Source organism: Tursiops truncatus, chromosome 9 (assembly GCF_011762595.2).
Source record: "Tursiops truncatus isolate mTurTru1 chromosome 9, mTurTru1.mat.Y, whole genome shotgun sequence".
Classification (NCBI taxonomy): Eukaryota; Metazoa; Chordata; class Mammalia; order Artiodactyla; family Delphinidae; genus Tursiops; species Tursiops truncatus.
This window is the reverse complement of record NC_047042.1, coordinates 68,317,065-68,343,223: the sequence shown is the minus strand read 5'-3', so window position 1 is coordinate 68,343,223 and position 26,159 is coordinate 68,317,065. Positions and strand designations below refer to the sequence as shown.

General features: G+C 40.5%; 1 protein-coding gene across 3 annotated transcripts in view; it reads left to right on the top strand.

The window, feature by feature from the left end:
• DOCK4 (dedicator of cytokinesis 4) overlaps positions 1-26,159 on the top strand; it is a 478,765-nt gene that overhangs the window by 440,269 nt on the left and 12,337 nt on the right. For 2 of the 3 annotated variants that reach the window (XM_073809841.1, XM_019925305.3), the window contains 11 exons: positions 1,422-1,526; positions 6,731-6,872; positions 8,251-8,417; positions 11,139-11,225; positions 19,595-19,771; positions 20,509-20,592; positions 23,635-23,754; positions 24,113-24,234; positions 24,562-24,682; positions 25,668-25,749; positions 25,898-26,007. In XM_073809841.1, the coding sequence (XP_073665942.1) occupies positions 1,422-1,526; positions 6,731-6,872; positions 8,251-8,417; positions 11,139-11,225; positions 19,595-19,771; positions 20,509-20,592; positions 23,635-23,754; positions 24,113-24,234; positions 24,562-24,682; positions 25,668-25,749; positions 25,898-26,007 (1,317 nt within the window). The remainder of the gene's footprint in view (positions 1-1,421; positions 1,527-6,730; positions 6,873-8,250; positions 8,418-11,138; positions 11,226-19,594; positions 19,772-20,508; positions 20,593-23,634; positions 23,755-24,112; positions 24,235-24,561; positions 24,683-25,667; positions 25,750-25,897; positions 26,008-26,159) is intronic. The other variant, XM_073809840.1, reaches the window with a different exon arrangement.

Genomic DNA, 26,159 nt, shown 5'->3' with positions numbered 1-26,159 from the left:
AATGACTAGCTGACACGTTTTTAACTATTTGGGGGTTAACTTCTATAGGTGTCAAATCTTTTTCACTTCAGAAATATGTTTTTATTTGCTACACTGAAACCAAGGTCTTAGTACCCAAGAGCCCAAGGAGTTTAATATTTTGTGTCCCTGAACAAATGTTTTATACCTTCTTTTATTTCAAATTCATGCAAGTCCCTCTGGTACTCCAAGTCCTATTCTTTAAAGTCATGAACATTTGGCGTCATCTTGTAACACTTAAGCTCTTCAGGGTTTCTAAAACAGGATCGTCAGCTTTTATATATACATTTTTAAAAAAGATGATGATGTTTCCTTTTAATTCTGACGTAGCAATTTAAGAGATGATCTTGTAAACCTTTAACAGCTCAAAATCCCTTACACCACAAGTAACTTTTTCAGCTGGCGGGAGCTGGCCCTGTACTTTGGGCATAGTATTTCATGTCAGCAGTTCATCGATATTTCTCCTAACATCAAAACCAAGGAGGAAAAACCTTGTTTTAACTTCAGTTCATCATGCGGGTGCTGGCAGGCACTGCAGTTTTATATGAAAATGTTGTTGTGCTTCTCTTGCCATCCTGTCCCTGGAATAGAATCGAGGTTACAGTGTTTACCCATTAGAGCCCTTGGGTGCCATAGTCACTAAGATTTTTATAAACGCAAAGCATTGCACTTCATGCCAACTGCTCTTTGGGGGGCTGTTACTGGGGGCGGGGGAAGGGGGAATGTTTTCAAGTGAAATATTAGTCTTTCTGTGGAAACCCTGGGGATGATAATACCATGAATGGGGAACCATAAGCTTTATGTACTTCGTAGTTCCAACCTTGTCAAAGACACATTTAAGAGCTTTCAGCCCAGACAGCACTTTGCACTATGGACCCCCTTTGGTTTGGTTTATTGGTTTATCCCTGTCCAACCTGTACAAGGTTGCACCTTCCAAATGTCCCAAATTACCATGACCCAGGAAAACCAAATCCACAGGTGAGTACAAGAATTCTCCAGAATTTGCCTCTAACAGTTCATGTTAATTTTTATATTACTGTGAAGAAAATATGTCCTCGATAGACCAGGTGTGTAGAAATCATTCTCTCTGGTAAGAACATATAATAACATACTCAATCCTTTAAAGCAGGGGTCGGGAAACTGCAGCCTGTGTGCCTCGCAGAATTGAGTAATTGTGACAGGGACCATGTGGCCTGCAAAGTCTAAAATATTTATTGCCTGGTCATTTACAGAGTAAGTTTGCTGACCCCTGCCTTAAAGCACAGAAAGGGAGTCAAACCTTCTTTTCCGCAAACTGAACTAAAATGATGTTCTCCTTTTTGTAGAAGAAATATCCTCTTCTATAAAGTGGTAGAGCTAAAAGATGAGATAAAATGATTAAAATTTCCCCTGTTCTTTGCTAGATGATGGAAGCCTCTTTGTATGACAAAATTATGGACCAGCAACGTCTTGAGCCAGAGTTCTTCAGAGTTGGATTTTATGGGAAAAAATTTCCATTTTTCTTAAGAGTAAGTAATATACTATTTAATTTGCTTTTATACTTCCAATATAGATATCCCAATCAAGAAAACTAAGATCTGAATGACATTTTATCCTTTTAAGACAGGGTAAAATAACGTCATGAGATTTTCTTTTAACTTTGTAGTTTGCAAACACACTCATCTAGTAATTTCCCAAGATTCCAAACAATCATTTGATTTTTCTTCTTAAGTTTCTAAGCTTACTATATCTCATGAGCAGTCTCTGGCAATTACAGTTGCTTCCCCTGTGTGATAGAGAGTCTCTCTTCAGAATGCGGTTTCCGTAGAGTTAACATTCAAGAGAAGTGGCTGGAGTTGCAGAAAACATAGCAGTTTCACATTATATGCAAACTCTTCCTCCAGAATCACGTGAAGAACATTGTTTGGCCTAGTCGATTCTGTGAAAAGCTAAATGGCACCCAGCAAAGAGATGCAGTTTATTGCTAGTAGAAACTATTTCTACAAAGGAAAATTTTCCAGACTCTCTAAGGTACCTACTGGATAGTAAAATACTTGATTCCATTCTCACCGTTGTTCACACTGTACCGAGTAGTCTCTTAGGTGCTTGAATACTTACATAACATTTCGATAAGTAACATCCCACTTACACTTGCTTGCCTAAAAGCATTGGTTGGGAGAGGGAATTCACCTCCCCAGGCAACTAAGGAGAAGTATCTAGGATAATTTTGTAACACTGAGTGAATTCATTACAAACTTTAAATCTCAATATACAAATATTTTGGTATTTGTGTTGCCCTAAATACCTTGCTTTAACTGTCAGTACCTATGGATAGATACAGGATGGGGGTACTTGAAGGCGAACAGAGAGAAGAAAGATTTGACTTCATTTTTTCTTTAATAATCATTAACTTACCTGCCTTTCAGAATAAAGGTTTAATATATATAAAACCTTTATTCATACATATATATAAAATACCCAAACACCATAGGCAAAGATTGATTTAGTATTACATAGAACAAATGCTCAAATAACAAATCAATCATCTTTAGCTGATTGAAATGACCGTGTATTTGGGTGCCACGCAGACATAAGTAAAATCTCTTTGTTGGATTAAAGAGGAACTACGTGACGTACCCGGTCACATTGTTGGCTCTGCAGATGGACCTGCCTGAAGACAAAGGAAAACTTGATTCCAAATAAAAAATAGTGGCAAACTCAGAACACATGCTGAATTTGAAAGACTACATCTTGAAAATGGACATGCTGGTCCTAGGCTGTGATCAGCCACTCCCCACAGAGTACACAGGGCCTGGGTCCAAGTTCTGAGGGGAAGGAAGGACGTTCTAGAGCTGTGAGGAGCACAAAGGGCCGAGACCCCACAGGAGGGTCCAGACATGACTCTGCTGCTGCAGATCCCCTTCCTCTCTTGGTTCAAAATCATGCAAAGATGATGTTTTCTTATCGTACTCAGGGCTACCTGATCCATTATGCACAGTACATACAGTGTTTAGAGACCATATTATTCTTAGATGGCCCATAAAACTGTTTTAATTTCTTTTAAAAATCAGAAGAAAAAAGTAAACTTCTTTTTTGATTTTTTTTTTGATGTGGACCATTTTTAAAGTCTTTATTGAATTGATTAAAATATTGCTTCTGTTTTTTTTTAATGTTTTGGTTTTTTGGCCATGAGGCATGTGGGATCTCAGCTCCCCAACCAGGGATGGAGCCCACACCCCCTGCATTGGAAGGTGAAGTCCTAACCACTGGACTGCCCGGAAAGTCCCAGAAAAAAGTGAATTTTAGGTTAAAGAAAATGTTATAGTATATATTATAATGTATATTATACATTAGATTATTATTCATCTATTTGTCTTTATACCAAATGGGTCATACAATATGATTTTTAATATTTTTTATAGAGAAAGCAGCCCACAAAAGTGTTGTAGCCCTGATCAAATTCTGAATTCAGTTAGCAAGTGTATTATGAAGTATCCTAGATGTCTATCTAGTATGGGCAATTAGTGTTAATTAAAAGTGTAAAAATCAGAAGCAGTTTAGGAGCCATAATTTTAAAGGGAATTTAGCAAATTAGAGGACTGCATCGGCTAATAAAATGAATTTTGTTAAAAAGTCCATTGGAATAAATCAATCTCTGTATCACTGTTCTTTCGAAAACAGTTTTTCTAGAAATAAATGGCATTTCCTTCAAAATGAAAGAGAAGGGTCACCCTCTATTGGTTTCTAAAGAGCACTGTACCCTTTGGAATCATGAGTCTAGACCTTTTTTTAGGAAATCAGATTCTAGTCTGTTCTTTGGTTTAAAAACAAACAAATGTCAACATTAAAAATTTCCTTTCATTGTTTGGTCAATTTCCAGAAAATGTTTAAAGCTCAAATAAATTAATATATTTATATGATTGTATGATCAAAGTAGGTTTTTTTTACCCTCATGGAAAATGGGTTCTTTACTGACAATGTTTTATATGCATAGAATATGTTTGAATAATGATTTGTCTAAGGAGAATGACTGAGGTCAAGGATGGGAAAAAGATTTACTTTTTATTGTATGCCCTGTGCTATTTGGGAATTCTTTATACCACAGGTATGTATTTCCTTTAAAAAAAAAAAAAAAAGACGATTAAAAAAAGTAAGTATTAATAAATACGACCCAGCAATTCCACTCCTAGGTATGTATAATCAAGAGACTTGAAAACATAGAGCCACACAAAGACATGTACACGAGTATTCAGAGCAGCATTATTCATAATTGCCAAAACAAGGAAATTGTCCAAATGCCCATCCACTGATGAATGGATAAACAAAATGTGGTACAGCTATACAATGGAATATTCAGCAATAAGAAAGGAATGAGGTAATGATATATGCTACAAAACGGTTGAACCTTGAGAATATTATAAGTGAAAGAAGCCAGTCACAAAAGGCTACGTGTTATGTAATTCCATTTATATGAAATGTCCAGAATAGGCAAATCTATGGAAACAGAAAATAGATTAGTGGTTGCCAAGGACTGAGGGGAGGGGAACTAGGGAGTGACTGCTAATGGGCATGAGTTCCTTTTTGAGGTAATGAAAATAATCTGAAATTAGATAATGCTGATTGTTGCACAACTCTGTGAATATACTAAAAGCAACTGAATTGCATACTTCAAAAGGGTGAATTTTATGGTATGTGAACTGCATCTCAGTAAAGTTGTGGTTTAAAAAAAAAAAGCATTGATGGAGGAAATACTTAATTCCTCTTTATTTCTCAGAAACTCAAATATCAGACGCAAAATTTATGTTTATTCCAAAATGATTTCTTAATACCACTGAATGACTTTACACTTAGAGGAACTCCCCTGATTCTACAAATTGTTGTGATGTATAAGCATTTTTTTTAGAACTGTTTTAGTTTTTTGAGTATTCAGATATTTATTTGGGGACTTCTGTAAGATGCAGGAAGGTATGTATTATTTTATCAAGCAAATTTATTATCTTTTTTAAAACGTTTATTTTATATTGGAGTATAGTTGATTTACAATGTTGTATTAGTTTCAGGTGTACAGCAAAGTGATTCAGTTATACATATACATACATCTATTCTTTTTCAGATTCTTTTCCCATACAGGTTATTAAAGAGTATTGAGTAGAGTTCCCTGTGCTATACAGTAGGTCCTTGTTGATTATCTTTTGAGTAGAAAAAAAGCAAATAATACAGCATCAGAAGGTATGACTTCTATCAAGAAAGTTTTAAATATAGGATTGTTTGGGGGGGGGGTCTTAATTTCTAGGGAGTCTGTCTTAGCTTGTGTTTTTCAAAGGGTCGTGATTTAGTGAGAGGCTTGTGGGGAATTGTGGCAGGTTCTCAGCACCCAGTCCTGCTGTTGTTTCCTCTGCGTGCCTGCAGCTGCTTTTTCTCAGCTGCAACCCCGAGCCCTCTGCCCACGGGTGGTTTTTAACTTCCTCACTTTGGCCCAGACTTCTTCCTCGGGGCATTTGACGCAATCACAGACGCAATCACAGAAACCTCACAGAGCTGAGAAACACTGAGACCCTTGGGCCTTAACTTCCCAGACCACAAATCACTGTATTTCTTAAAGATCTGCAAGGCACGTTATCCCACAATCTTTCTTGGTCTCAGTAGCTCCTAGGAGTTTTTCCTGGACGTACCAGGCCACATTCAGAACAGAGAGAGCTCAGGCCTTGGACTCAGACCTGAGCTTAAATCTCATACAAAGTATGTAACCATTTTGATCCTCGGTTCTCAATTATAAAATGGGGGGCGGAGGTAACAACCTCTCAAGTTTATTTGAGTTAAATAAGGTATGTGCAGAGAGCCTAGTCAATGATTGTGCTCAACAATTATAATTTCATTATCATTAAACTGTCAGAAAGAGTTCCTCCTTATCGATAACCGAATCATAAAGGCACTTGTTAGAAACGTGCCCATCTTTCCAGCTCTGTAGCCTCCATCAAGGATGACCTTCACCATTCTTTCCTCAGTGAGAGAGAGTCCTAACCACAGAATGTTTATACATATTGTAAGAACAAAACCAAAAACAGACAAAAATTTAGCAAGACCTTAAAAGTCCCAAATCTTAGCTTCAGCCAGTTAACAGGATTCCTGGCTACAGAAGGCTGAGCCGAGTTGGGGATGGCAGGGAAGCATCCGGTGCCAGCCCTGTTGAGAACTGGAATGCAGACAGGCCTAGTCTTCCTTTATACGGAAGGATCTAGGAATGAACGTGTTAAGGGCGATCTCAGTGACCTTTGTAGAAAGAGTGCAGTAAAATGTATTTTTAGAGATTGCACTCACTTTGCTTTCTTCCAAATTGAAAATTTATCCACTTAACTTGATATCCAGTTTATGAAAATAATCTATAACACATGTGTTCGCTAACATTGGAGGGAACAGGATTGCTTTGTTTTGCGCTTCGGTGCTCTGAGAATCAGACACCCCTTTGCACCTCATGCAGGTGAACCCAGAAGAGTGAGGCATGCTACTGGAACTTATTAAAAGCAATAGGGAGTTATGCTCATGACCTTTGCTCAGCATTTTTAATATTTGGGTAAATTCTTTAGACTGTTCCAGTGTATTTTTTTGGTTATAGTCTATTGATGTTGGGCCTATGCTTAGTTACCGCCAGTGTCATTTATTTTGGCTTCTCTCTGTAATTAAAGCACGCAATTATATGGTCCTAATTTTTTTTTTTTTCTGATTTCACCTCCAGAATAAAGAGTTTGTGTGTCGAGGGCATGACTACGAAAGGCTGGAGGCCTTCCAGCAGAGAATGCTGAACGAGTTCCCCCATGCCATCGCCATGCAGCATGCCAACCAGCCCGACGAGACCATCTTCCAGGCAGAAGCTCAGTGTATCCACACCTAGAAGGGCTGGATTCCAGTTAGATCACACGGGCCTTTAGCTGCAGAGCATTTTCATGCAGGTGGTTCAACTACCGATCCCTTTTCAGTAGCTCTGTTCTTACGCTCCCTCTTTCTCATCGTCTTAATTTTAGGTTAGCTCCTTCCAGACAGAATTATGATAGTTATTCTCATGATTTAGTTGAAAAGAAATCCCTTAAGGATTCTGTTAAAGAATTTTCCTCCTTTTAGTTACCACTTTTCTGTATCTCAGCCCTGCTTTTAAAGCTCCTTTTTAGGGATTTCCCTTAGAATAATTTGCCTCTGGCATCCCCTGTAGAAACTACTTGAATTCAGTTCAAGGAAATGATAGCACTATGTTTATTGGGACATATCATTACCCCGTTTTCCCTTGCTATTTTTATTCTGGATGGAAGGGGAGAGAGTCCCCCCCCCCCCCCGCCGCCCCGTATCTTCCAGGGACTCTTAACCATGGCATCCTGGACAGCACTTCATCATTTAATAATTGCCGTATAATTGACACTCCCATTGTCTAAACATGAACAACTCAACTGAAATTACACAGGCATTAGAGGCAAAGGGAATTCACCCCAGCACTCTTTTCTGAATTCCTCTGTCTTTTTCTGAAACTGATGATCTTAAAGAAGACCAGAAACTCCCCCTGAAAATTACAGATGCCATTTCAAAGTAGAAACTTAAATGCACCAGAAGCAAGAAGTTATGTAAGGAAAACATTTTGCTATCCTTCTTTGAATGAGAAGAGAAGAAGGTAAACATACAAGTAAATATGATAGCCTTTAAAGTAGTTTTTAAAAGTATCAACTACAACTAAACACTCTGCTTGTCAATACAAGATTTGAGAGAGTGGATACCACAAATGTGGGAAGGCTGGAGACAGGAGCATATGCGTTACTATCAGTACTGGTTACTGTCTTTGGTTGCATGGGTATTTGTACATTGTTTTACAAACAAACAAATTTTAAAAAGACCATACATGCACTAAAGATCAGAGTGTCTCACGACCAAGGATTAAAATTAAACCAATCTTGAGTATGTGAGATCCAAGCCATTCCCACCCACCCCCAACCAAAAAGAAAAAAAAGTCAATGATAAATAAATTCACAGGACATAGAAATTTCAAACTGATACTTTGTCAGAATCACCTGTGTAAAACTGCTTTAAGGCTTGTAGTTTGAGAGGTGATTTGCTATGAACCGAGTTCTTGGTGCCTTCTTGGCAGTTTTGACTTGGCTCCAAATAGAAACACCAGATTGTTCCCCAGCCTCTTCTCTCTGCCACAGCTCAGCTCGAGCCAGACTGCCACACAGTTTGCCAAGTCAGGTTCCCTCCTTGACTCTTGAATCCTAGATTTGCAGATATATGCCGTGACTCCCATCCCGGACAGCCAGGAGGTCCTGCAGAGAGAGGGTGTCCCGGACAACATCAAAAGTTTCTATAAAGTGAATCACATCTGGAAATTCCGCTACGACAGACCATTTCACAAAGGCACTAAAGATAAAGAGAATGAATTCAAGGTACTAGGTCGTTCTTACGACACGCGCGCGGTTTCCTCAGATAGACTGTGAACTCCTGGGGGCAAAATGCTTGATAAATATTTACTCAGAATAGAGTCAAGTGATAAAGCTGGAAGAGACCAGAAATCATGTGGTCTAGTTGTTCTCAAACTCTACCATGTATCAGGGTGACATGGGGTGCTTTCTCATCAAGCAGATTTCTTAGCCCAGGAATTCTGACTCATTGGGTCATAGAGGAAGCCCTGACGTTTATGACATTTCTAATGGCAGTGGTCCTTGGTCCAGTTTTTGAGCTCTCATGATTCATCTCAGTCCTCTCATTCATTCACGTTTAACCAACTGTGGGAACCTCAGGATATTTATTCTCAGTTACAAGAGACTGCCGTGAGTAAAGGATACTGAAGGAACAGGGGATTCTGAGACAGAACCACTGGGGAGCCTGCTGGTGCAGTGGGAGAGTTCTGTGCTATCTTTTGCTGCATTTTCTTATTAGAATGGTGTGTAACTAGAACTTCTGAGAGGACCCAGAATAAAAACAAACCATAGACTGTTTGCACGGGTTGAGTCCTCCATCCTCAGTAGTTCCGATATGCCTTGCTAATTCTCTCTCAGCCGGAAAGGGCAAGGTTTCTCACAGCCACCCTGGGGATAAATTATAATCTGCTCTTTCCTTGTTAACAGGGACAAAGTGAAACCACACAGATCCTCAGTTAGTCAGTATTTCCCTCTAAACAGAGAATGTAAAATGAATGTAGGATTGTGGGTGACTTGGCTTAGCTTCTTTCATCACAGCGTCTCTACTTAAGCTGGGAGATGTTCTCCTATCAGCTGTGATTGTCTGATGTGAACTTGCCTCGTCACCCCTGCCTAAGTGTCAGTCCCCAGTGCTCCCAGCAGCAACTGCAGGAGTTACTCATAGCCAAGTGATCAGAGGGAAAGCTGGATAGTGTTGCACTGTTATGATGGGACTGAGCAAAGCATAGTCCTTTGGGCAAGGAGGTTGATGGGTTAAATATCAAGGCCAGGAAACCACTGGAAAATAGCACTAGGATGTTATTGAAAAGATCCATGACCATTTTCTAATCCTTTTGGATACCTTAATTTTTCTTTTGCCCTTCCAAAACCAATTAAAGATCATTAATGTGTAAGAGAGTTTTCATTGCAAGTTTCCAGTAGGTAAAAAGTCCAAGATCCACCAGAGTTGGACAGATGACTTGCTCAGAGTGGCGTTCTAATTACCCCAGACCCTGCACTAGAACCCGCACCTTCTGATGCCATCTCCATTACTTTTTCCGCTGCACCACATTTCCTCTTGGCCATCACGTTAAATATTTATCAGTGTTGTAGCAACCCTCCTAAAATAAATAAATAAATCTGGCTCCTCACTCCTGTGCTCACAGCCCTCAGCATCTGGCTCCTAACTGCCCTTGCACTCACCCACCCTCCCTGTCAGCTCCTGCAGCCCCAAGCTTCTCCCTCCATCTCCTGCCATGCCCTTTCACAAGCCGCCCTTTCACAAGCCGCTCGCATCTCTGCGCCTGCTGCTTCCTGCTGCCTGCACTGTCTCCCCCGCTCTCTGCCTGGCAAACTCCTACTCACTCTTCAAAATTCCGCTCACGTGTCACCTTCTCTGAGAAGCGCTGTCCTCCTCCCACAGGGTGCTGGGCACGCCTGCTTTCTCCTCTGTTTTCCCCCAGCACCCGAAGCATTCCTTTCTCCTCTCCCTGAACCCTTCTGGATCTGCTTACCCCCCTGTCACCAGCAGAGCACGCGGGGCCCCTGTCACCAGGCCTCTGCCCTATTCATTGCAGTAGGTCTTGGCTGGCACAAAGAAATACTTCCATTTGTTGTTGTTGTTGAATAAATGGCACTATTTCAGGGATTTTGTCAAGTTTATTATCCACGCAGGAATACGCTTTGTTTAAGTAAGAAACATGAGGCAGAGATGCAGAAGCCTCCAGAAGCCTGGTTGACAAAAGAGAAAGTCGTCATCAACAGCAGCTCTTACCAAAGGCAGCCATGGTTTCACGTGTCACGAGGGTGCTCATCCTGGCCAGGGGAGCCCTGGCTCTTACATACAGATCCTCCTGGATCACAGCAGTGAATATCGGCACGAGAAAACGTGGCACAGTGCCTGTAGCAACGGAGAAGTCGGAAGTTCTAGTGCAGGGGTCCTAGGGGCAGCTCTACAGGTGATGGGAAGGTAGCTTTGAGCAGGTCACATGCCTCTTGAAGACTTAGTGTTGTCATCTTTAAAACAGAAAGATCAGGCTGTGTGATTCCTAAAGCCCTTTCCTCCTTGAGGATTCTGTGATTCTAATCCCGTGTCGAATAGCTGATACTACTACTTACCTCTTCCAAATAAAAATGGCTAGACCCCTTGCAGAGTAGAGAGAGTTTAAATTAGAAACTTAGAGGAAATAGTAAAAAAAATAATGTGATGACCTGTTTTTATATTTTTAAGCATGCTGTCTGGAGTAGATGATTTATTCTACACAGAAAAAAGTTTCAGATGATATACAATGAACTTTACATAAGCTTCAGTGTGTCTTACTGTGATAGCTTTCTGAGTGCAAAGGGGTTGATGAAGTACTGGAATGAATACTAAAGAAAAGCTGACAAAACCGAAAACTTCATAAAACTGAACGGCAAACATTAGTCATAGCTCAGTAACTAGAAAGAAAGGTAACTTGGGGACTTAATTTGTTTTGTATTTCGTAGAGTCTCTGGGTGGAGAGAACATCATTATACTTGGTGCAGAGTTTACCCGGAATTTCCCGCTGGTTTGAAGTGGAGAAGCGTGAAGTGGTAAGGATCAGAGCTTATTCTCAAGAACTTTCTCATCACCTCATCAGGTGTCAGTCTGTATATTTATTGCTTCTGCTTGGGACTCGAAGTCCCTGGAAACACTCATAGTAAGTTAGTGAATGTTTGTGATATTTATTGACCACTGTGACCAAAGCTGGAAGGGGAACATTACCATTGACCTAGCCCAGCCAGCCAGAGGGATTCCTCAAAAATAGCAATGACTGCAGCATGTCAACACCTCGGGCCCTTGAGTTAGAAGAACTGAAATTCCAGCTCTCCTAACTACTCTAGCTATGTGACCTTCACTGCTTACCTTCAGTGCCAGGCCACTGGAAGAGTTATCTACATTAACTTATTTAATCACCATACTAAAGCTACAAGGTATGTATTCTTTTTTGTTTGTTTTGTTATACACATTTATTTTACTTTCGGATTCCCCATGTAAGTGGTAGCAGAGTATTTGTCTTTCTCTGTCTGACTTATTTCACTAAGTATAATACCCTCTAGGTCCATCCACATTGTTGCAAATGGCAGAATTTCATTCTATTCTATGGCTCAGTAATATTCCGGTGTGTGTGTGCGTGTGTGTGTGTGTGTGTGTGTGTGTGTGTAGATATATATATATATATCTCAAATCTTCTCTCTCCATTCATCTGTGGCTGGACCCTCAGATTGCTTGTATATCTTGGCTATTGTACACAATGCTGCTAGGAACATTGAGGTGCATGTATCTTTTTGAATTAGTATTTTCATTTTCTTTGGCTATATAGCTAGGAGTGGCATTGCTGGATCATATGGTGGTTCTGCTTTTAGTTTTTTGAGGAACCTCCATACTATTTTCCAAGGTGATTGAAGCAGTTTACATTCCCACCAGCAGTGGACTAGGGTTCTCATTTCTCCATATCTGAGGTATGTATTCTTATCCCCATTTTCACAAGTTTTGACAAGAGGTTAAAAGCCTTTGCCAGAGGTTCCATAGCAAGATATTGAAAAAAGATAAACTCGAACCCAGATTTTTCTGACTCCAAAGCCAGTTATGTTTATCACTTCTAGCCTTATAAGGCAACACGAAGCCAGTGTCAAGCCCCGGCACAGTATTTGACACACAGTACGTCCATGCTGTCACAGTTCACAGTAGAAGGGATGCTGCTGTGTTAGTCTCCCTGGGCACCAGTGGAGAAATCAGCGGGTGTCATTGTAGAACCTGGAAACCACAGCAGCCAAGAAGCCTTCGGGTTGTAAAGCACGCCTCCCAGCTCCAGTCCCCAGTTGTGGAAACAGAGAGAGCAGTTGCCGAAGGTAGCCACATCCGGACTGAGACCCCGCCCCGTGCTTGGGCTGCTCTTCAAGCTGCCAGCACCTTGCTGTCAGCCACAGCCCTGCAATCTCAAGCATCCCTTCTCCCACCCTTGGTATATCCATTATGTCTCGGGCCAGCCACTGTCCTCTGGCTAATAGAAAATGTGCCAATTGTGAAAATACCATTTAACCCCTTCCTTTTTTTAAGTAACAAGTCCACTCTGTCAATGAATAAGAAAGAGCAGTTCTTGCCCAAATTGTCTTCCAAGAATGGCTTATCCTACCTGAAATCTCTCTAAGCATTGAAACCACCCTCAGCTTATCCTATTCAATCACACTAAGGATTTAATGGCATCTTCATTTTGCTGGGTGGAAAAATTCATACAGCTCCCTTAACAAATTGAACTCAGTCCAGCAGATTACATCAGTGTGGTTGTGTTCTTGTCAGGTCTGAGTCAAGGGTCCACAAAGCTGGTTGCTTACATGGTGGACCCTGCGGCCTTCGCGGAAGAGGAGAGGCTGCTGACATCAGTGCTCAGAAAGTCTTATTGTTTTGCTTCCTGCTGAATGGCATGGGCCCAACCCACAGAGACGTTCTTAGTCATCCATGCTGCATTAATGCTTCAGAGAGCTTTGTCAGCTGCTTGCTACCGAGAGCATTAAATTCTGTGACACTCACCAATGTTCCTAACCTTGGAAATATTATATACACACACACATACACCCCGCTAATAAAAAGCAGCATGCTGATAACGATTAAAGGAGCATCACTAAACACAGCCTTTCAAACGTCAGCTGCCTACTTCATTCGAATATGCAATCTTATATTCTGTCAAACAGAACAAACCCAACTGGGCTATTCTGTTCCCTGAACACAGCCCACTTCTGACAACCTCATGTCTTTCGCTTATTCCCACTGCCTGGCATGTCCCCACCTTCTATTAAAGCTGGTTTACTGCTTTAATTCCTAGTGTGGAAGGTGCTGAAGATCTGGGCACAGAGTGGGTACTCAATACATATATGCCACACTGAATTGAAATTCCTTATGTGCCATGCCAGAATCTGAAGGATTCTGAATACCAAAAGATGTTTTCACATCTTGAGGATTACATAATATAGTATATGCACCCTATGTTACCTTTCTAAAATCAGAAATATTCTGAGTTCTGAAAACATGTAGCAGCAGAGATTTCAGATGAGACTGCGGGCCTTTATTCTCTAAATCGTAACCCCAGAACATATTATTGAACATATTCTCCCATTCTTTCAAAGATGATAATGCCTTTGAACAATTGTTTCCTCAGTAATTGTTTTTATTGTTTTCAAAACAAACAGGATCTTTATTTTTTTGATTAAAAAGTAAGCTTATTTAAAAATTTTTAAACAAGATGAAAAAGCTATAAAATAGAATGTACAAATAATGATTTTTTAAACTCTAAAGATAATGACAATATCATCACACTTCACATCATATCCATCAGAAAATCGTGTGGCTCTATGGTACTTTCAAAATTACCCAGGATCCGACCACCCCTCACCTCCCTACTGATAGTGCCATCTAGTGCCCGATTTCTGCAGTAGTATAAGAGGTCACCTTGTGCCCTTCTGCCCTCCCCCTGCTGCAATCACTTCTGTACACAGCCCCAGTGTCCTTTTTAATCTAAAGTTATATCAAATAAAAATAGAGAAAATATATAACGAACCTGGTTTACCCATCATTTTATTTCACCAGCTATCAAAAAGGCCAATTTTGTTCCATCTACACCTCCCTCCATTCCCTTTCACACTGGATTATTTTGAAGTAAATCTCAGACATCATTTCAGCTATGTAAGAATATTTTAGTCTGTATATTAACCAAAAACATAACCATAATACCATTATTCCATCTAAAAACTTTAACAATAATTCCTTGATCATAAAATATCCAGTTTATTCACAGTTCTCCAAGTCTTTATTTTATAGGTTTTTGTTTGTTTTTGTCATCTGTTGTTTGAATCTGGACCCAAATAAGGGCCACACATTGAAATTGGTTGAAATACCTCCTAGATCCTATTGGATCTGTAGGTTCCCCCGAATTAATTTATTTTCCTTGAAGTTTTTTGGTTGAAGAATCCAGGTTGTTTATCCTGAAGTGTTTCCTTAAGTATGGATTTTGCAGACTGTGAATCAGTGGGATCATTTAACATGTTTCTTCCTATTTTTTTTTGTAAATTAGCAGTTAGATCTAGAAGCTTGATAAGATGTTATTTTGTTTTTATTTTTTATCTTTTCATTTTTTGCAAGACTACTTCATGGGTTGTGTTATATGCTCTGGTTGGCAGCCAGTGACGCTCGTTGCCCCCATCCAGTCATCTCTTAAGGGTTACAAAATGGTGGTATTTTATTGTTCTTTCTTTGTTTGTTGATTGGAATACTTCTGTAAAGAGAAACATGCCCTCATCACCGATTTGATTACCCTAAGGTATAGGAAAGGAAGGATAATGCTCTATTCTTTCCTTTTATTTACCAGTTTTCATGGTTTCTTTTTTTTTTCCACACCACGAAGCTTGTGGGATCTTAGTTCCCCGACCAGGGATTGAACCCTGGTTCCTCATACAGAGGGCACCCTCAGCAGTGAAAGTGCAGAATCCTAACCACTGGACCACCATGGAATTGCCCTGCCAGTTTTCAAAATAATAATTTGGTTCCCTAACACCCTATAAAAGTGACCAAAGAGGGTTTTGTTTGGTTAGTTTGGGTTTTAGTATCAGTAGTAACTCATGGATTTAAACGTGTTTGTTTTGTTTCAATCCATTGCAATTATGACTCATTATTTTTCAAATGTTCCATTCTGCCCATTGGGAGCCTCTTCAAATTGGTTCCTCAGTCTTTTTGACAGTATCCAAGTTGTCTTTGTTACTGAGCTAACACGCAGGACCGGTTTGTCAAATCAAGCATAGGAATCAGCGTCAAGCTTTACTAATAACTTTTAGGCAATCAGGAGGCTCAGATGAAGCAGAGAGACATCTGAGACCTCAAGTCTTGTCCTCCACGTCCTTCTTCTCCACGTCAGTAGTAATCCTGATTAAGAGACAGAGTGTCCAAGTGAAGTTCACAGAGTTCCTCATACAAAGGGCACGTTTCAATTATGAAACTTAAATTGTGAAATATTCCATTTTATACTCCAGAGAGTTGTCAAGCTTCTCTGGGACATTCTCTAGGGACGTGTGCCTTATGGACTCTGGGTTTATTTACTGTAAGCAATCCTTTAGCTGGGGACTTTCCGCTAAGGGCATTCCATAGATACCATCTCTTCCTCCTAGCAGTTAGTCTTTTTATTTGAAGGTTCAATTGACAAGGAGATAAGACCAGGTCACCTGCTTTCTTTTCTGTTCCCAAAGGACATCCCTCCAGTAAAGAGAGTGAATGGACCACAGGCCAGCTGCTCTAATGCCTTCCTCCAGCTGCCTTCCTTGCTTACTGGTATGGCTGGGTAGTCCAGGCTCACTTGTACAATCCTGCCCCAGACCCAAAAGCAACCATTTCTCCAATGACTCCTGATTCTTTTTAGTGGTAAATGGGAATTAAGGATCACAAACTGGGAATACAGGAAAATAATTCCTTGATGAACATTTTTACACATTATTCTTTGCACACTTCTTTAATCATCTCCTTAGAATAATTTCCCTAGAAGTGAATTGAGCTATCAAAGGGTCCACAGTATAACCTTTGATTCATTGATCAGCAATGGCATGTATCAATTTATGCCCTGTCTGGAGTATATAGCTGTTCTTGGGAATAACCATTTTCCCAGCATTCTCTTCAGCACTGGCTGTTGAATATTATTATTTTTTTATTTTATTTTATTTTTATTTTTATTTTTTGCGGTACGCGGGCCTCTCAGCACTGTGGCCTCTCCCGCTGCGGAGCACAGGCTCCGGACGCGCAGGCTCAGCGGCCACGGCTCACGGGCCCAGCTGCTCCGCGGCACGTGGGATCTTCCCAGATCAGGGCACAAACCCGTGTCCCCTGCATCGGCAGGCGGACTCTCAACCACTGCGCCACCAGGGAAGCCCTGTTGAATATTATTTTAAAAGTTCCAAATAATAGATCAAAAATGATCACAGTAGGGTTGATTTTTTTTGGCATTTGTTGAGTGCTAGTGGAGATGATATGTTTTCATATATTTATTGACTCTTTTTTTGCGAATTTACTGATTATATTCTTCGTGTAGTTTTCTTCAGTATTTGAGATATATTAATAATTCAGCTGAAATATATGTTGGAAATATTTTCAGAAGTTATTATTTGTTTTTTGTCTGTGTTTATTGTATCTTGTTTATTTTTTTAATTTCTTCATATTAATAGCATTTGAATCTATAATGTTGAGCATGAATTTTTTTAGCTATGGTCAAAAATACATAAAAGTCACCATCATAATCATTTTTAAATGTATAGTACAGTGGTATTAACTATAGCACGTTGTTGTGCACCATGCATTGAACAACAATTTCCCTTTCCCCCTCCCCCCAGCCCCTGGCAACCACTGTTCTACTTTCTGTTTCTAAGATGTTTTGTTCACTTTTTAACTTTCAGTTCATCAGAGCTCTCAGACTTCTTCTTTATGATTTAGCTTTTGTGATCATAAAACAAAAGTTTAATGTCCTAAATAATTGGAAAATAAAATCCTGTTTACCACCACTCAGGTAAAGAAACAGAACATTGCCAGTAGCACCCTATAGGCCTCCCGTGTATCCTTTCCCAATTGCTACTCCCTCCCTTATCATAACTTTTATGGTATCCATTCTCTTGCTTCGTTTATTACCTATATATGCCTCTTTAAACAAGTCAGTTTAGTTTTGCCTGGTTTTGAACAGGCATACCTTGGAGATGGTGCGGGTTCAGTTCTAGACCACCACAATAAAGCAAGTCACACAGATTTGTTGGTGTCCCAGTGCATATAAAAGTGATGTTTATACTATACTGCAGTGTTTTGTGTGTAATAGCATTATGTCTAAGAAAAAATGTACATACCTTAGTTTAAAAATACTTTATTGCTAAAAGAATGCCAAAGCAATTACAATAGCAACATCAAAGACCACTGATCACAGATCACCATAACAAATATAATAATGAAAAAGTTTGAAATATTGTGAGAATTATCAAAATGTGACACAGAGACATGAAGTGAGCAAATGCTGTTGAAAAAAACGAGGCCAGTAGCCTTATTCAACAGAGGGTTCCGTGAACCCTCAATTTGTAAAACAACACAGCATCTGTGAAGCACAATAAAGCAAAGTACAATAAAATGAGGTATGCCTGTATAATAGTGTCATACTATATATATTCTATTGTTAACTTGCATCTGTCACTCAGTATTATTTGTAACATTAGTCCACGTTATTATATGTGACTTGTTTGTTTTCATTGCTGTATTCCATTGTATCCTACAATATGCTTATGCGTTCTATTCTTGATGGACATACAGATTTTGGAGATGATCATGAACACTTTTGTACATGTTTCCTGGTACACATGTACACAGATACTTTTCCTCAGATATATGTCTAGGAGTAGAATTGCTGGGTCATAAAATATAATATAGAGATATCTTCATCTTTAATACATAATCCCAAACTGTTTTCCAAAGTGATTGAACCAATTTGAACTTCCAACAGCAGAAACTGAGAGATTCAGTTGCTCACGTTCTCACTCTCATTTGCTAGTGTCATATTTATTTTTGCCATACTGGTGAGTGCTTAATAGTATGTCATTGTGGTATTATTTTTCACTTCTTTGATCACAGATGAGGTTCAACACTTTTCATATGTTTACTGGTCATTTGGGTTTCTTCCTTTGTAAAGTGGCTACTTCTTTGCCCATTTTTAATTCAGCTGTTTGCCTTTCTCTTAAATGGTTTATAAGGGTTCTTTATATATTCTGGACATAGGCTCTTTGACGGTTTTACATGTTACAGATATCTTCTACTTTCTGGTTTATCTTTCCTTCTCCTTTATTGTGTCTTTTGATGAATGTATATTCTTAATTTTGACATAGTCAAATTATTCTAGTACTTTTCAGTGTTGGTTTAAGATGATCTAAGTGACCTTTAAAAACTTTCCTTAACTGAAAGAACCAGTATTGAAATGTGCTTACAGTAAGCTTGAATTATTGTACAGCTGAGAGCTTAGCAGGCCTTCTCTTCAAAGAGAAAGTCAGTGACAATAACAGTCACAGTGCTATACATTTGAAGAGCACTTTCATCATTTTCACAATTAGGCCTCCCATAACCGAGAATTGTTAAGTCATTATGATTCTATTTGGCTCTCCTTCAACAAATAAATCCTGCGGCATATATGAGTATCTTATTTTCTATAACTCCCAACTGTGTGGCATCCTGTGCCACCTTATGGTGCTGTTATATATGCATATGGGGTTCATATGGGCATATGTTCCATCTTCCCAACCAGGCTGAAATCTCCTTGACATCGGAGGATCTGTAAATGCATCTTTGTATCTCCTGTGGTACTTTGCATTTAGTATCTAGAAAGATGTTATAATATGCAGGGCCCTTGAACACTTAGCCTTCAAAAGAAAAGAAAAACAAGTTTTAAAAGACATGCTTGAATTTTCTTTTAAGGTTTAAATTGATTGTTGCATTGCTAATATGTAGTTGATTAGTGCTGATTATCCAAACCACATTTCAACCAATGAATAGAATCACCTTCTCTTCCCAGACCTTACAAACAGCTAATTTGTCTTCCACATCCTTGTCTATTCTACTATGGCCCCTGGTAGAGATATTGATGGGAGCCAAGGGGGAGCACAGATAATTCAGAACACGGATAATCTACTTTGTCTTTCTTTTCTTTTCTTTTCTTTCTTTCTTTCTTTTTTTTTTTTTTTTTTTTTTTTTGGCCATACTTCACGGCATGCGGGATGCAGGATCTTAGTTCCCTGACAAGGGATCAAACCTGTGCCCCCTGCACTGGAAGCGTGAAGTCTTAACCACTGGACCTCCAGGGAAGTCCCTTGTCTTTCTTCCTGAATGTCACAAAATCCAATATATATTTATGCTCATTTGTTCTCAGGTAGAAATGAGTCCTCTTGAAAATGCAACTGAAGTATTGGAAAATAAGAATCAGCAGCTGAAGACTCTGATTAGTCAGTGTCAGACAAGACAGATGCAGAATATTAATCCCCTGACCATGTGCCTGAATGGAGTTATCGATGCTGCGGTTAATGGTGGAGTTTCCAGGTATCAAGAGGTGAGGATTAGATATTGTCGTTTGAAAGTTTTCATATGTGATTTCTTAAGGTTTCAGAAATCTTTTTTCAAAATATGCACAGATCACATCAGCCTGCTATCATAGGGCTACAATTAACACAACCAGATTTCTTTGTTAGATAGAGCAAACATACAGTAATTTGTGATGCACACTTACTCTGTTTCCCAAAATGTGATATTTTGAGGATAAAAGTGTGTGTGTGTGTGTGTGTGTGTTTTCTTGGATGAATAAAAGAAGTGAGGGTATCGGGATTGTTTAATGAATGTCTACCTAAACCCATTTCCCTGAGCAAAGAGTGGTTCTTGGACATAAAAAAATTTGATCTTGTTTAGAAGATAGTTTAAGTGGATTTTTCATCTGCTGTCTTAGTTTTAAACAGAAAGGTACAGTAGCTTGGAAGATGAGGCCACCATCTTGATCATTCTGAGTCTTAAGGCAATTTATTTTAGGATGTAATGTCATAAAGCTTATTGATTTGGATTTGCTATTTGTTTTACCAAAGGTACAAAGTTTATACAATCTCTGATCTCCTGTTAACAATCATTTCCTTATATTCCCATCTGACCAGCTGACCGTACTCAGAATCACTGTCTGTCCCCCAAAAGTGGTGTATAATGGTATCATTTCTTTAAAGATGACTTTAAAAAACAACAACGGTGTCTTTCACTTCCTTTGTAACTCTCCTGAAGTAAACTGACTATCCCTTCTCTTACTAGGCATTCTTTGTCAAAGAATATATCTTAAGTCACCCTGAAGATGGAGAGAAAATTGCACGGTTAAGAGAGCTGATGCTTGAGCAGGTAAGGGGAGCAGAAGCCCATCACCGTCCCCCTCTTCTGTGTAGATACATACTTGCTTAACTGGAGACCCACCTACATGGTTTTCAACATCAGTGATCTAACTGAAGCTAGCAGTCAGGGGTTACAGATTCACTTGTAATGTATCCTAACTTGCCAATTTCTACGTTTTCTTCCCACTTTAATGCCAAACAAAAACAAAAACCAATGAGTAGACTATGGCAGCCCCTTACAACAAACAACCTCACGTAATCTCTTGGAACGTTCTTTGAATAGTCTCCCCAAAGACTTGATGCCAACTTTTCACTCAAGATTTTGGGATCACATAAGTTCAGGCTAACTCAAAATGAATAAATAAGTAAATGAATGAATGAGATTCTTACTTAAATGTTAGAATAAGGAAGTGGGCAGTCAATACCCTTTGCTTTAGAAGTATCCTGTTGTGCAGACTAAGCCTATAGATTATATGATATGGACAAAACTAGATACAATCTCATCATTTTCAACGTTACAGAAGCATAGTTGGTTTTTATTTCTTTGGTTCCATCAAGTACAAAGAACCAGAGTGAAAAATCTGTTGCCTGCTGTGCCCCTTTTGATAGCTCTTGGCCTGAAAATGGTTTGAAAACCTCTGAGGTGGGAGACATTATGGTTGGGAGGCTGGGTTCAATAGGAAATTTTATACCCGTGAAAAATGGAATATGTACGATAAAATGTGACAAAAGCATCTCTTTCCACTTGATAATGCCAAATTAAAAAACAAATAAAACAGGCTGTTTGGGATTAGGAAATGATGAGGTTGTATCTGGTTTTAGTCCATATTTTATGCTCTGAAGGCTTAGTCCACAAAACTTAATACTGAAGGGAGAGAAGTGGCCATGGACAAGGGCCATGGCTGGAAGAGGGTCAGTTGTACAGATTCTGAAAAAGAGAGAGGAATTACTTACAGTTGACCTGCAAGGAAATATAGAATAAGTTAAATTCTCATTGTGGCCCTGGGGGTGACGTAGATTCTCGAAATGAAGTGAGCAGCTTAGGTTATCCAGTACTGAGGATTATGGAACGACTTTAGCCTTCTTTGATTTTTAAAAGTCTGTATTTTACCAGCAGTCTCTTATGAGTGATTTGCCTCACCCCAGGATACTTTCCTGCTGTATTCAGTCTGACTGAATTCTTTCCCTCGAGTTAAAATCAAAAGGGTTAAGAAGTCTCTCAAGAAAAATAAAAATTGAGGGACCTTGGTTTCCTCCACATTCTGCCTGATTGTGTTCATGGGGCCTTGTGGAAAGAGCTATGGCCTAGGAAGCATTAGACCCTATCATAGGCCATGTAGTGCAAGTGACTGCCATGTGACCTTGGGCAAGTCACATGTCTTTGTGGGACCATAGGAAGGAGGTTGGACACCGTCCTCTGGACCTCTGTGAGGTAGTTCAGAGAACTGTCTAGTAGACATGGAGATGCACTGCCCCAGTGCCCCTTCTGAAAGGGAGTTGTGGCCCTACCTGCTAGAAGACACCTTAGGCTCTCAGGTCCTCCGGCGTTGCCTCTGCTGCAGAGAGCCACGTAGCCTAAGATCTCCACCTTCCTAGATGACCTGCATCCAGTGACTGAGGAGGAGAGACAGAGCCTGGCCATTTGGGCCCAACATAGTACAACTGTGACAGACTGTTAAAGGTCCAGAGCTCCCCTGGGGTTGGCAGAAGGCTGCCAGGCTGCCATCCAGTTCAGTTTCTTTTTTGGTCAAGTCCCACTTCTGCCCCTCCCTCCCTCCCTCCCACAGGCAGTGATCTCAAGGATACACCCCAGTAAACAGCCTAATCTCCATGCTGGAGCCTACTTCTGGGAGAACCCAACCTGCGACGTTATCTGCACAAAAGGGAGGGCCCCTCCCAGCTAGTGTCTAAGATGCAAAGGACTGAGGCATCTACACTTAGGCTCAGCTCCTCCATCCCTCCTACCCTCCCCACAGAGACCGAGCTCGCCCTTTATGCCTCAGACATAGGCTCCACTCAAGCTGTTCCTTTCAAGCTGTCCTTGATGTTTATTTCAAGGTATTTTTATCTTTATGCAAATGTGCTGGTGGTAGATGGGCATCCAGAGCAGAAGTTACCGCAGTTCTGACCCCTTTGGAAGGTGCTGGATGCTCTCACCCCCCAGAGTCAGTACTGTCTGCCCTGGCTTTCAAACTTGAACCTTCACGGGCTGTAAAGATAAAGCGCCATTGTGGTGACGTGTGATTTGTTTTCCTCTCAGCCTCTGGAATTTGTTCTTTTGACCACTATCGCATGGGGAATTTTTGAAAATGTAAAAGACAGCTGCTACTCAAATCAAAGCAATTTAGCACTTTTGATACCTGTACAGAGAAAACTTGCATGTTTATATTCATCTTGGTTTAGGTTCTCACAGCAGGAAAACTTTTTTAAAGATAGGAGCTGTTCCTTTTTGCATTAGAATAAGTGAACAAGAATACTATTTTTTTAACAAAAACAAGAAGCATTGCAACTGTTACGGAATTTCCGTTCACTTGTCCCTTCCTCCCTGACAGATTTTGAAAATCTGAGAGAGGGAGGGAGAAGAACCTCATGGGAGAGAGAAGGGAAACGTGGCAGAGAGGGCGCCATCCAGAAAAGAGGTCCCTGGGGGAGACCCACCTGCCCCTCCTAACAGGGAACCCCCATTCCCTGCCCCATCCTGAGAAGTGCAGGAAGGGGCCAAAGAAACACTTAACTGTTTTAAAATGGTGGTTGTTATAGGTCGAAAATCATGCGAAAGAAACTTGAGGTAGTAGGAAAATCAAGTCTTTGGAATCAGAGAGACCTAAGTTCAAATCCTCATTTGTCCTGTAGTACATGCAGAATTTTAGTACATGCAGAATTTTCTGATCCTCGGTGTCCTCCCCGGTAAACTAAGGATTGTTGCTATCTTGTCAGATTGAGAGACTAGCAATATTGCATGCAAAATGCATGGTACCGTGCTTGAATCCCCTAGCAGGCACTGAGAGGAGGTACCCACTGATGTGGATTTTCTCCTTCTGTTACTGTCAAGGCACAGATTTTGGAATTTGGCTTGGCCGTGCATGAGAAGTTTGTACCTCAAGATATGAGACCGCTTCACAAAAAGCTGGTCGACCAGTTCTTTGTGATGAAGTCCAGTTTAGGAATACAGGTAAGTACACAAAGTGTCCATGGGGGGGCAGTCTGACCTCTGCCATTTGCTTTTTGGTAGAGGGACGGTGAAATATCCAATAGTGACATCTTTTGGTTTTTCTACCAAACTGCACCATTTTACCAGAGAGCCCTCAAATACTAAAATTGCATTAACTTCTGTTTGTCACTCTCAACCTTTATGAAAACAAAAAAGTAAATGAGAGAAAGCTTAATAATAATGAAACTTACCTTTATAAGTTCCCTATAGAAAGACTTCATGACAATTACAATGCACATCTAGTGCAGCGAAATACCTCACGAGTGATTTTTGCCCTTGTAATTACTATTCTGAAATATTTTCTTTACTACCTCTTTAGGAATTCTCTGCTTGTATACAAGCCAGTCCAGTCCATTTTCCTAATGGAAGCCCTCGCGTGTGTAGAAACTCAGCACCTGCTTCTATGAGCCCAGATGGTACCAGGGTAATTCCTAGACGCAGGTAAGTCATATTCTGAATTATCTTGACACTTTGGCGTCCCCACAAGATGATCTGGAACGATTCTCTTGTTCTTTGCGGCACAATTTGTCAAATACGCAATTTCTTAATGAAATAATTAACCCTCGAGGCAGCTGCAGACATCTGCCACTGGTAAAACAGCAACAGCATGAGAAATAAACTCAGACATTTGATCATATCGAGGCAAACAGGAGACAACAAAATGGGATGTGCATATTTTTTTCCCCTTTGGTTTTATACCATGCCAGCATGTGATAAAGTACAATTCAGAGACTGAGTTAACAACCATTTTTTTTCCCCCCAAAACAGCCCATTAAGTTACCCAGCTGTCAACCGATATTCTTCTTCCTCACTGTCCTCACAAGCTTCTGCTGAAGTAAGCAATATTACAGGGCAATCAGAAAGCTCTGATGAAGTCTTTAACATGCAGGTACTTGATTAGCTTTTTTGTCTGGTCCTGTTTATTCCCTTTCTGTCTCAATCATGAGTGTTTCCGTTCACTCTGCTGTGCTTAGGAACAGACCTATGAGCGAGCACTTGACTTAAGGACAAACCTTTAAACACTCCTGTTGCCTTATTGGTCTCTGGAGTCTACAAAGATGATTCTCTCAAAGCTCCCCCATCCACTGTAAGAAGACCTGAGCGAGCCATGGGAAAGCCCGGGCAGGCCGTACAGGGGGGCACTTTGAGCTCTGCCTCTGAGTCGGGTCTTCAGTTGGGACTCCTGGAGCTTGTCACCACTGACCTCTTAGCATTTCTAAGTGTTTTGTTTTTTTCCTTTTAAGAAGATATGGTTTAGGGGCCCATTGTAAGATCTCTCCACTTAGGTACATGTTGGAAATGTCCCATAATAAAACATTTTTTACAAAATAAAAAACATAGATTTTAGGGATTTTAGCGTCAGTGTAACTCTTGCAACCAAAATTTGTCTTTAGATTCGGCTGATAGGTGTTGATAGTAACTCGGTAAGATTCAGCGGAAATTTTCCTCACCACTGTCTTTGGAAAAGGGGCATAATACGTATTGCCAGATTCATGCTTTGAACACAGTACATTGGAGAAAATGCAAAGGTGCGTTCTCTGCCTTTTAGAAGCGCTCACCTATTGACCTGCCCGAGGCTGGGAGTCTTTGTGCCTGTGCTTTAGTCAGGGAGCCGCTGCTAACTGCTCCTCAGTCATAGGATGTATGTAGCTGAAATGAACACAAGTGCAGTCCTTTGGCAGGAGTCAAAGTCGCAGATTCTTGATGAATTCAGAGGCATCCTTAGCAGTCTGTGTTAGGGAGATTTTTCCATATTTCTTACTGGACTTTTTTTTTTTCTAATTTGAAAAAAGAACGGATGATTTTGTTTCAAATGTGTCTGCGTTGTCTGCAGCCTCTAAGCCGTGTTTGATAACAGCTCCCATGTTTTCCAGCCAAGTCCATCTACCTCAAGCTTGAGTTCTACTCACTCTGCCTCGCCTAATGTGACAAGTTCTGCTCCGTCGAGTGCCAGAGGTCAGCGCCACGGTGTGGGGTGGACTAAGGGTGCCCAGAGAACCTTCCAGCCCCCAGGAGCTGTGGTGGCCCCTGCATGCTCAGGCTCTCTCCTCCAAACGGGCCCAGCCCACCACCCTGATGAGCCTTTCTCTCCTTCTCTTGCCAGCTTCTCCTTTGTTGTCTGACAAACACAAACATTCCAGAGAAAACTCTTGCCTGTCCCCGAGAGAGCGGCCATGCAGCGCCATCTACCCGACACCTGTGGAACCTTCTCAGGTAGTTCTTGTGGGATGGAAATTCTAGAAAACGAGGAAACGTCTGGCTGTTGCTTACGTCTCTCTGCAGAACCTCACGGTAGCTGCCAGAGGCCACCAGATAGGCTGTGTTGACGGGTCCAGCTGGGTGAAGAGCACACCTCTGCCCTGCGC